The sequence below is a fragment of the Asparagus officinalis genome, chromosome 3 (genome assembly GCF_001876935.1).
Source record: "Asparagus officinalis chromosome 3, Aspof.V1, whole genome shotgun sequence".
Taxonomy (NCBI): domain Eukaryota; kingdom Viridiplantae; phylum Streptophyta; class Magnoliopsida; order Asparagales; family Asparagaceae; genus Asparagus; species Asparagus officinalis.
In genome coordinates this window covers 90,509,972-90,522,050 of record NC_033796.1, presented here as the reverse complement: position 1 = coordinate 90,522,050, position 12,079 = coordinate 90,509,972, and the positions used below count along the sequence as shown (strand labels likewise).

At 36.7% G+C, this 12,079-nt stretch overlaps 2 protein-coding genes across 3 annotated transcripts in view; one reads left to right on the top strand and one right to left on the bottom strand.

Moving 5' to 3' along the window:
* Positions 1-899, top strand: part of LOC109834460 (thymidine kinase-like) — a 5,841-nt gene extending 4,942 nt beyond the window's left edge. The window contains exon 4 of the mRNA XM_020402480.1: positions 465-899. Coding sequence (XP_020258069.1) covers positions 465-735 — 271 coding nt within the window. The 3' untranslated portion in view covers positions 736-899. The remainder of the gene's footprint in view (positions 1-464) is intronic.
* LOC109834459 (BTB/POZ domain-containing protein At5g48130) lies at positions 1,922-5,576 on the bottom strand. 2 transcript variants are annotated; one of them, XM_020402479.1, is made up of 5 exons: positions 4,792-5,575; positions 4,630-4,699; positions 3,764-4,552; positions 3,431-3,676; positions 1,923-3,342 (listed from the first exon to the last, which is right to left on the bottom strand). In XM_020402479.1, the coding sequence occupies exons 1-5, from the start codon at positions 4,872-4,874 to the stop codon at positions 2,629-2,631; spliced, it is 1,902 nt and encodes a 633-aa protein (XP_020258068.1). In that variant the 5' UTR covers positions 4,875-5,575; the 3' UTR covers positions 1,923-2,628. The 2 variants fall into 2 exon arrangements, with proteins under 2 accessions (XP_020258067.1, XP_020258068.1); XM_020402478.1 differs by having other exon boundaries at positions 1,922-3,342; positions 3,431-4,552; positions 4,792-5,576.

Sequence of the window (12,079 nt, the reverse complement as noted above, 5' to 3'; positions counted from 1 at the left end):
ATTATCTTGGAAACTATATTTCGGAAATACCCTTAAACCCAGGAGAAAGAGGGAAAGACCACAAATGGTAAAGCAGGGGGGAAAAGAACATGGAAGGATGAAATTTGGCCCTACTTTTTCCCAAATTGCCCTCAAACCCTAACTGATGGTAGTATATGGTTGAGATTAAAATAACAAATCTTAACAAAGGGTAGAAAAGTAAAACAAAGAAATATCCCCTTCAACTTTTAGACGAAAGGGTTTTATTGGTTCAGTAAGCTCAGTTCATAACTCTGAATGCAATATAACTTTTAATCATTCTAAATATCTAACCTAGCACATTTGTAGCGAGTATAGTGCCCCACCATTTGGAAGCAAAAATTATTATCATAACCTTTTGGCTGCTCAAGTAGTCGCATGATATATTATTATGCACACCTCTTTTCAAGAACTTGGAAGTCTCTTATAATATCTATCTTTAACAGGAGAAGGTTTGGTTCAGTGCTTGATATTGTTCCCCTGGCTGATTCTGTGACGAAGTTGACAGCACGGTGTGAGCTATGTGGTCGTCCTGCTCACTTTACCCTGAGGAAGACTGAACAAATGGAAACGGAACTCATCGGGGGAGCTGAGGTTTATATGCCTGTATGTAGACAGCATTATGTAAATGGGCAAGTTGTTATTGAAGCTGCAAGGCTTGTCTTGGAATCTAAGAAGGAATTACTCGAAGTTTACTCTGAGACAGTAGCTCCTTAATCAAGTTTGTAATTCCTTGCTTGAGCTTTTACAGTACTATTGGTACTCTTTTATCCTTTCATGTTGTCACTTGTACTTACTGTTCTTAAGAACTATATGGACACCTAAATATTGTATTTGCTTTAGATTAATGGTTAAGTTGTATGGACAAAAATTTCAATTCATCTCGTCATATTTGTGGATGCCAACTTTACCATCAATCTATCTTGGTTACTACTATTCAATTGTTACAAACAATTTTCATCTATTGAAAGAGCAAAATTCAGATGAAATTTGATATGGTTGTAGACTTGTAACACCAAATATCAAACATTCCCAATCATGAGCTTGGTAGTTTGATTGTTGATGGCTATAACGTTGTAGTTTTATGATTTTATTTTCAGATGCACACATCCCTTACCACTAAATGTGTAGCAAAAGTAATTTGTAGTTTACCAATCCTGGTGTTTTTCCTCTTTAAGAAATGTTTTCTGTATGAGGTTATTATAAAAAGATCACTTCTTGCTACCTTCTCCGACAAAAAAATTTATACCTTTGCCCCTGTTCTGCTCTTCTACACAACTCAAAACAACTGTAGAAAATTATTCAAATCTGTGATCTTGAAGCCATTAGTTGTCGTGCCCCCAATCGAATCAGACTAGCGATCTACAGAGTAAGGCATTGTTATAACAGATCCTTTGTTCATATTTACATTAGTAGATATGGGAAATCTGGGTTGGCTGGGGCTGCACTCGGGGTTCTTGTCGAAATGACCAAAGTGTTTTGACTGTGTTCCCACCCTTTGATCTTATAATGTGGTTTCAGATATCTTGGTTCGAGAGTGTTTCTATGAAATGGCAACTAATTTGTTCTTTAAGGATACAAAGCCATGCATGCTTTTTATAACGATGAAGGCACTGCCTGCAGTGAATAAGGTAAAGTTTGCATGCTCACATATTAAGGAATGGTGAGGTACAGCTGTGTTCAGGAAGTGCTCTGCTCTCCTTAAGGAAAATAGAGTAGCAAAAACCCCAAGGTTTTTGGAGGAGATATCAGGATGTTTAATGATGTTATGGACTTATAAGTTTACTGAGAATACTCAATTCAGGATTTACATCTGGTGCTTTGACTTTTGGAGTTCTAGAATGGTTATGTATGAAATTTATAGTGGATGAAGCAAGGACATTTTTGCAGAAATAATGTAAGAAAGGTGAACAAGCTGACATAACTTTTTTGAATGAAGTGTTAAAACTAAATAGGCGGTCTTGGTTAAAAGCGTGATTAACGGATATGTAAAAGAGGGAGACTACCAGTGGAAGAGCTTTGTGACAAGATGTTGTTGAGTGGGGTGTCGTAGGTCAGGTATGTATATACAAACTTCATTTGTTCGCCCTTTTTTTTGATGAGATACTGTTTTAAGTTTTATGAAGCAACTTCTGGTTTATGAGTGAACAATATCCAAACTGGTTGTTTCTACTTGGGAAGGCTGCAAGGAAGTTTTAAATATTTATGATGCTTCTCTTGCTCTATTCTGTGAACTTGATTTATATACCTGCAATATATTTCTAATTCATAACGTTTTAGACTGATTGGTGCCATCCACGTTTATTGCTTTTAAATATTACCGAAACAGCAAAATTTGCCCTTGTTCTTTTCTAAGAAAGATAATATTATTCGTTTAGATTATGAAGTGACAGGCATTTCAGCCATGAAAATGGAAAATTCTTCCAGCTAGTTTCTGAAACATTCTAAATCACAGAACCTTTCACATGCACACACCCAAAAAAAAAAGGAGATCTAGCATGTATTACAAGCATATCTACACAGTAATTTGCTTATATATATTGGGAGATCAGGAATCAAATTACTAACTGTTTTGATACAAAACATGCATTCCTTTTCTATTTATCAGTTTTAACTGTTGTACATTTGTTGCAGGGGTTTGCCTTCACAAGCAAGCGAGGTGCTTGAAACACCAGAAGCAGCTTTCTTAATCTTAGATTTCCCATTCCCTAACATATTTATTTTCCTCAAAATCTTCAATATTCTACTTGCATATTTCCTCTGAGAAGCCCAACTCAAACTGATACAACTATTAACGTGGCGAAGTGATTTTCTTTTTTTAACGACAGTTTTCCCCTCTAATCCAATCACTCTAAAGCTCATGCTATCAGTACCCTTGGGTACATTTTTCATTAGGCTTTGCTTAATTGACACAAGCTCCTGTTCTAGAGCCTGAAGCCTAAAGCTCGTGGACTCGTAATCTTCTTTACTGAAATCTGATCTTTTTGTTGAACTATCTTTTTGCAGAAAAGACCCTAGAGGTGGGCCTATATTTGTTGCCCTCTCAAATGGGCTTTCTTCAAGATTCTGGCTTCTGGGAATTTGACATCTTGAGCTTGAAAGACTTCCAGAGAATTCTCCACAGTGAATATACCTGAAAGAATCTGAGCACTCCTTGAATGCTTGGTGAGTGTGTAATTGCTGAACAAACAGTGCTTGAACTATTAGTCTCAGTGGCATTTGCTCATTTTGTACTGCTTCAATGCATATGTCTTGCGATAATTTCTGACAATTGAGGTATTTACATACAGATGTTTTTTCTTCACTTGACAATTGCGGATGTTCCTAAGAAAAATAGCAGTATCTCAGTTCAACAACATTTTGGGAAGAATTGAAAGAGGTAAGAAATTTAGAATTATGTTTAAAATTTTACCATTAAGTAGGTGTCTAATGCTTTGTATAGATGATCATGTGTTTCTCTGTCGGCCATCGGTATAATTTCAATGAGTTCCATGAATCTTGCTGGCTCAAGCTTTGGATCCATAGCAATTTGGCAAAGATATCTATCCCATAATTCTGCTACAACGTAGCCTTCTTCATTCTTAGCGGCCATGTTGATCATCACTATTTTTTTCATTGCTTCAAATTCTGGGGTGGAGGTAATAAAATCAACACTTTTTTCAGGTAAGAGAAAGTCTTCAACCTGTGCTAAGTGTAAAAGAGATGCAATTTCATTCTGTAACTTTATGTTGCTCTCATTGCTCACTTTCAGGCTCATCGATCGTGATAACAAAGAGAAATAGAATGATGCAGGGATCACTCTACTACCTTTTTCGCCCATGGGAAGAAGCTCAAGGATTCCTTGTAAAATCTCTGAAATTCTACTATTAACATCATTATATTCATCTTTTAAATCAGAATTCTCCCAAAATTTATGAGTCTTCTCTGACAGCACCCATTTATTTGCATAGAACACAACTAAGGGACTCACATATTTCTCCTTCATACCTTGCCTCCTCAACGAACTTATAATTCTCTGGAAGAATACGAATGGTAAAGCTATTAGATCTTTAATCCACAGGTCTCGACCTGCCATCTCCTTCACCAATTCGGAGCTCCAATTGTGACCTGTTAAGGCCTGAAGAGACGTTACAGGCCAATCTTTCTTATGCTCAGGGTCTAAAATCTCCATACAAGCCATAAAAGCTAGAGACTCAACACATCTACTCACAATTAAAAGCTCCTCAGCCCATGGAAGCAAAGTCTGGCATTTTTGGAGTACTATTAAAGTATCATCCCAGCTCTGAAGCACTACTTGGTTTATGTATAAGTCTGTCCTCTCACACAAGGAAAAATCTCCAGTCATCTCGAGAATCTTCGATGCACATCGGAGTGCTCCGATGTTAAAAGGGTCAAAAGGGAATGAGGAATTGTAGCAGAAAAGTGCAACCATTTCGAACGTCTCCGAACCTCCTGGAAAATTCTCTGGAAGCTCGACAGAAGACAAATCGACTAGTTTTCTTTTGAAGTATCCACTCTTTGATACCAGAGGTAACTGCACAAAACAGTAGGTTAAATATCATGTAACTCAAAAATTTATCGGTCAGTAGTCTAAAAGCTTATTTTTATTACCTTATGAAGGCTGAAGATTTTGCCACCAACACTGACATGGATTGATGCTGGCAAGCCGGTCTCCAAGCTCCTAAAAGAACCGGGAAAAAAAGGAAAATTTTGCTTAAAGCTATGAACAAATAGAGAAGCTTATTTCTTGTTTATGTACTATAAAGGAGTTACCATGCTATTATCTTCTTCTTGAGCAAAGCTCCAGTGTTCGGGCTTGCGAAAGGGCTTATTGCCTTCGTTGATGCTGAGTCCATTGCAATTCAAAGAGTTTCGACGAGGAGAGCTTTGGACATGAAGAAAAGCAATGAAACTTGTTGGTGGAGGGAAGTGAAGGTTAGCTAAGCTTTGAAGTAACTTGTTTTTTAGCCTTTGGATCACACAAAACACATTATTGATATATTATTAATAGAAATTGGAGAAGGGGACAAATGCACGAGGATACAGTAAATGAGAGCGCACGAATGGGGTTGAATCCTATTTTTGAGGCTTAGAATTCGGAGACTTCTGTAGAATTTTTCTTGAAGATAGGGAATTTTCTTCCTACGGTGAGGTTTCCTTATTGTTACCGCAGGTGATCAGAGTCAAAGAACGTGTTTTTTAATAGTTATAATTTTGTTGCGTGTAACGCCCGGGACGGCACGGCTTGAGAAAATTTGCGGGGGTGTTAATAATTTTTTAATTTAGTTAACTATTTTATTTGTTTATTTTTGGAGGAAACGACTTTGTTTCCGAGCAACCAACCTTCTCAATTTTCAACACGGAGTGATCGGCTAATTCTCGTGCAGAATGATGCAAGGAATTTGAAGCCAATTTTGATTGGAAGACAGATGGTACTTTTAGTCGTTTTCCTTTTTTTTTTGGGAACATTTTACGAACACCCCCTGAGCTTTAAGGAAATTTGCCTAAACCACTGTGACTTTGTAAATCCTAAAACCCTCCTTGGATTTGAGAGTTTCCACGGAGCCCCATGAATAATTAATACAGAGCAGAGCATCACACGTGCGAATCGGATTGTTCTACTTCTTATTTTCCTCTGTATAGATCAAAACAGTCAGCTCACATATAAACTGTTCCACTAGAGTTAATTTGTACTTCTACACTTTGAGGGTTAATCACTAACAGAGTTAAAACAAAATATTTAAAGTAGTCTTTCAAAAATAGAGGGATGAGAATTAAAAGTATTGACAAAATTTTATTCGGTTTTTCTATAGAGTGTCCATGGGCACTCTATAAGAGAGGAGAGAGATAGAGAGAAATGAATTAGGTACAAAAATTAATACAAATCATGAGGGCTTATGAGCTATTCATTTCTCTCTATCTCTCTCTTCTATTATATAGTGCACATGGCACTCTATAGAAAAACCGAATTTTATTTGGTGAGGAGAAACTTGTTCTTGTTGGTCATGAGAGGAGCATGTGACACGTTCAAATTACTAGCGTCAGTCATGGTGGAAAAACACGATAGAAGTTTAGGAGGGTTTTGTAGGATTTATAAACTTCAAGGGGTTTCATGCAACAAACCCAGGTTTTTCGGGGATTTTTGTGAAACTTAATTACCACTTTTCTCTATTCTAATGTGGCCTAACCTATATGCCACCTAACAACTTAGAATTTGGGTTGGACATTTTTGTAGGTTTCGGGTCCATGCGTCTCTCTTTAAGGATTGAGATGGATTCAACAATTTGATAATCTAATCTGATTTTTTTTTTAGTTTTTTGGACGATTAGTTTTCGATAAATTTACGAGGTTTTGTTCCAAGGACTTGTTCTAAACAATTACTTTGTGTATTAAGTGTGATCCTGATATCATACCTAGAGGTTCTCATCTTTAATGGTGGAGTGCGCAATTAGGCTGAGAGGGATGGGGGAAGGGGTTCCTCAAAAATGAAAATTTTAAAGAAAATAATATTGAAGGATTAGTTTTATCATGATATCTATATTTCCTTTTCACTTTTTTAATTATCAAATAACTGAAATCACTAAAAGTATAAACATAACGATAATTGATGGATAATATTGATATATTAGTTTTCTTTTCTTTACTTTCAAGAACAACTTATTTGCAAACTATCAGTTTTTTTCGAACTTGACTTTCACACTTCAGATCGACTGCCAAACATCATTGACCTAGTTTCCATGTGAAAACAGTTATCTTTAGTTTTTTTTTATAAATATTTAAAATTGTATCTATCATACGTAATTAAGAGAATAATGGACAACACCCTAATTAATAAAGGATGGTAAAACTACAAGTTTTATCTGCTTATCTTTTGGTCTAATGATTACATATAAAATAGTCTACTAGAATGGTCTTTATCCCATTGGACTAAGATAAATATACCTCTTTTATTCAATTTTAATATACATGATAAATTTATTAATTAAATATCAATGACATTGCGTTCTTGTAAGGGATTGATAACACCTTATACCTTAAGTTCCTACTGGTAGAGGAATGTTTTAGGCATAACAAATCTAGTAAAATACTAAACCAGAGAAATTAATGACACTAGCCACGAGATATCATCAAATTGTCGTGAGAATTTCAAGTTTCTTATTGAGATTTGCAATAGATTAATATATTAGATAAGTAATAACCCAGTCAAGCTTAGTTCTCAAGTCTAAACCCACAGTTTTATTTAGGTTCTTTTGATTTGTTAATTTGAGGATTGATACTGACACTCCACCATCAATAGGAGATATATGTCGTAGTCTAAACTCAAGAGTTGCAGCTTGAATATATTGGACGCAGCCTTTTATTTCAGAGCAATTAATAAATGTAGTTGCAATCGTAGTCATAATACATCTTCACTAGTAGTAAGACAAGTTGCACGGATTTGAACGTCATCTCAGTTGCAATCTTTTTGAACCGCAAATAAGATTTAAGTTATAACACTAAATTGCAACAAAACAGAAGGGGGAAAACTTGAAACCCATAACAAATGCATGCAATTACAATTTTCCGTTCAAATGATAAAAAAAAAACTGAATCATAAAACCATAAATAAACTTTATATGATAACAATTGTATGCAAAGAGTTTTTAAATAACAGTTGTAGTTGCAATCAACCAAAATGGTCTGCAAATAGTTGAAATGTGCATAAAAGTTGGTTAAGTTCAGGAAAAAAAAAAGCCTCAACTCTGGATGATTGTCAGATAGCCCATAACAACCAAAATATCAAAAAACCCTGTTGTAGAGGTTATAAGAAAATTCCTTTAAATGCAGGATTTTATCAGCAAACCCTTTTTAACTTTAAGATTATACCACAAAGCCCCTCCTAACAAGCGTTAATTGTAATTTTCACATAAGTGGACAAAATTATGCAGGAGAATATTTTTGCGATTGAAAATCGTGGTTCATGCTTTTATAGGGGGTTTTATGAAAATAAATCTTAAACCTAAAGGATAGTTTCTAACTGTATGTAGGAAAAATTGCAAAGAAGAGAATAAAGAAAATTGACTTGGATTTCTTTGATCTCAATTACAACTTGATTACAAAAGAGAGTAAAACGAATTTGGTTTTCCCCTTTGTTTAAAACTGGGTTCTTCACGGTGGCGATGGAGTGCCTCCCTAGAATGCTCGCGTCGAGTTTGCTCTCCGTTGACGATCCGCACGTCTTGATTCACTGGAACAATGTCTTCTCCTCACGATTTGACGTTGTGGAGAACTTGCGTGGCAAGTTTGAGAACTCAGAACGAGTTTAGAAGAACTCTGTAAAAGAGTTGATTTGAACCGAAGATCGGTTAATAAGCCAAGGCTAGAGGCTCCCTGTTGCTGAAGTTGAAGATGATCTTCGTTGGAAGATGGTGCCGATCTCCTCAAAAGCCTGTCTCCAGTGGTCGATCCAAGCCAATCAAAAATCCCACCATCTGCTTATCTTTTGGTCTAATGATTACATATAAAATAGTCTACTAGAATGGTCTTTATCCCATTGGACTAAGATAAATATACCTCTTTTATTCAATTTTAATATACATGATAAATTTATTAATTAAATATCAATGACATTGCGTTCTTGTAAGGGATTGATAACACCTTATACCTTAAGTTCCTACTGGTAGAGGAATGTTTTAGGCATAACAAATCTAGTAAAATACTAAACCAGAGAAATTAATGACACTAGCCACGAGATATCATCAAATTGTCGTGAGAATTTCAAGTTTCTTATTGAGATTTGCAATAGATTAATATATTAGATAAGTAATAACCCAGTCAAGCTTAGTTCTCAAGTCTAAACCCACAGTTTTATTTAGGTTCTTTTGATTTGTTAATTTGAGGATTGATACTGACACTCCACCATCAATAGGAGATATATGTCGTAGTCTAAACTCAAGAGTTGCAGCTTGAATATATTGGACGCAGCCTTTTATTTCAGAGCAATTAATAAATGTAGTTGCAATCGTAGTCATAATACATCTTCACTAGTAGTAAGACAAGTTGCACGGATTTGAACGTCATCTCAGTTGCAATCTTTTTGAACCGCAAATAAGATTTAAGTTATAACACTAAATTGCAACAAAACAGAAGGGGGAAAACTTGAAACCCATAACAAATGCATGCAATTACAATTTTCCGTTCAAATGATAAAAAAAAAACTGAATCATAAAACCATAAATAAACTTTATATGATAACAATTGTATGCAAAGAGTTTTTAAATAACAGTTGTAGTTGCAATCAACCAAAATGGTCTGCAAATAGTTGAAATGTGCATAAAAGTTGGTTAAGTTCAGGAAAAAAAAAAGCCTCAACTCTGGATGATTGTCAGATAGCCCATAACAACCAAAATATCAAAAAACCCTGTTGTAGAGGTTATAAGAAAATTCCTTTAAATGCAGGATTTTATCAGCAAACCCTTTTTAACTTTAAGATTATACCACAAAGCCCCTCCTAACAAGCGTTAATTGTAATTTTCACATAAGTGGACAAAATTATGCAGGAGAATATTTTTGCGATTGAAAATCGTGGTTCATGCTTTTATAGGGGGTTTTATGAAAATAAATCTTAACCACCCCTTCTTCGTCACAGAAGCTAATCCCCAGCAGAATAGTTTCTAACTGTATGTAGGAAAAATTGCAAAGAAGAGAATAAAGAAAATTGACTTGGATTTCTTTGATCTCAATTACAACTTGATTACAAAAGAGAGTAAAACGAATTTGGTTTTCCCCTTTGTTCCCCGAATGCTTGCGTCGAGTTTGCTCTCCGTTGACGATCCGCACGTCTTGATTCACTGGAACGATGTCTTCTCCTCACGATTTGACGTTGTGGAGAACTTGCGTGGCAAGTTTGAGAACTCAGAACGAGTTTAGAAGAACTCTGTAAAAGAGTTGATTTGAACCGAAGATCGGTTAATAAGCCAAGGCTAGAGGCTCCCTGTTGCTGAAGTTGAAGATGATCTTCGTTGGAAGATGGTGCCGATCTCCTCAAAAGCCTGTCTCCAGTGGTCGATCCAAGCCAATCAAAAATCCCACCGAACCCTTAACTCAGTTGAGTTTGTTCGCTTTTATAGGGGGATAAGAGGTTGTAACTGCCCTCTAAATCCGCTCCTAAGTGGGCGAAAATCCCTCAGAACGTGGGATAACGGTTTTGAGGCCGTTCGGCTTGTGTTTGAACAAGTCAAAAGGATTGAGACGCGAGGTTGGGTGTTGGCTGAACATTGATGAACGCGAGGGTCGCTCGCGTTTTGGTTTGTTGTAGCTTAGAAACGCGGGGGTCGGTGTTGGCTGGACCCCTACGAACGCGAGGGTCGCTCACGTTTCGCCTGTTGTAACGCGGATCCGACTCTGGCGTTTTGATGCTGTGACGCGGGGTTCGACCCTGGCGTTTTGATGTTGTAACGCGGGTTTCGACCCTGGCGTTTTGATGTTGTAACGCGGGTTTCGACCCTGGCGTTTTGATGTTGTAACGCGGGTTCGACCCTGGCATTTTGATGTTGTAACGCGGGGTTCGACCCTGGCGTTTTGATGTTGTAATGCGGGTTCGACCTCGGCGTTTTGATGTTGATGCACGGGGAGGACCTCCGCGTCTTGCCTTGCAGAGATTATCACCAAGTAATCTTTTTTTGTCATAGTGTTGCAAAGATCATTGTCTTGTAATCTTCGTCTTGGCTCCTTGAGAATATGAGAGTCGTCAGATTGTAACTCCCGATGTTGATTGTGAAGGCTGTTGAAGTAGAGCTTCCATCAGTTGTCGTGAAGGTCGTCAGATTGTAACCTTCAGCAATCTACGCGAAAGTCTTCAGATTACAGCCTTCTGGAAGTCGTCAGATTGTAACTTTCATCATCGGTGGTTGATGGGGGATAAGCTATCTATTGTGATTTTTAGACAGCCTACACTAACCCCTAAAGTTAAGGGGGTTTTCTAATATTCTAAAAGTTAATGGGGTTATCTAGTAATTGTCCAAAGTTAAGGGTTTTTTTTTCTTTTTGAAATTTAGCGTAAAAGTAAGATTTTTTTTATTATTATCAAAATCACCTTAACTTTTATTGATAGATACTACGTTTCTTCTTTTTTTTTCTTTGATAAAAACCATCTTTACATGATGGAATCTTTGCAATGTAACACATTTTTGAATTTTTAGTTTAAAAAAACAAGCACTTTCCATTTTACCCCACCTAAAGCATGTGGGTTCTAATAATTATAAAAATAAGGGGTTTTTAAGATTAGTCCCCCAACTATTTCATATTTTGATGTTAGTCCTCCAAATATACCTCCCTCCCTCCCTCTCTCCCTCTCCCTCTCTCCCCCTTTCCCTTTATAAAATAGCCATCGATCTCCTAAAGCAAGGACTCTAATGAAAAAGCCAATCCCTCCAATTTGATTTTAGCGGTAAAAAACTCCTCAAACGCTCCTAAACTGAACAAAAAAAAAATGCTCCAAATAATTCGAGAAGAAGTGTAGTGATCCTTGAATCCAAAAAAAACCCCAATCATCAAACCCTAATTCTCAATCCCAAAACCCTTATCTCACTTCCCTCCCTCCTGCCTGTAGACAGTCAAAGTATATAAGCTCTCTCTCGAACCTATAGTCAGTATAGATAAAACGAATTTGATATTTGAGATTAACATGAGTCTAGTAAGTGGATGCCCATGGGCTTATACTTCAGCTAGACCGAAATAAGAGCTATGACGAAGCTCGGCCAAATTGCAATGAAGCTCATTCCTAAGACCAAGTCAAAATGAACTTTCAAGCGAAGTTCGCCCAGAGTGAGCTTCGCATAAATAGCCCATCTGGGCCACACCAACCACAATTCAAGCAAAGTTTGCCAGAATGAGCTTCGTTATCCAGAGCCATTTTAAGAGCTATATTTATGGAAATGGCTTACATCTATTATCTCCTAAGTTAATTGCCACTAATTCAAATTTAATGGCCACTAACCCTCTCTCCTAGCCTGTAAAAGGAGGGGTAAAAAAACTTGATCATCTTCAGAGAGATCAAATCTTGGCAAACTTTAGCTAATTT

Excerpts from the sequence above, each read along its gene's own strand:
- LOC109834459 (XM_020402478.1), bottom strand. The coding sequence starts at position 4,874 with ATGGACTCAGCATCAACGAAGGCAATAAGCCCTTTCGCAAGCCCGAAC. Across the intron at positions 4,700-4,791 it reads AAGAAGAAGATAATAGCATG|GAGCTTGGAGACCGGCTTGC; the intron begins GTAACTCCTTTA and ends CGGTTCTTTTAG. Across the intron at positions 4,553-4,629 it reads AAATCTTCAGCCTTCATAAG|TTACCTCTGGTATCAAAGAG; the intron begins GTAATAAAAATA and ends TGTTTTGTGCAG.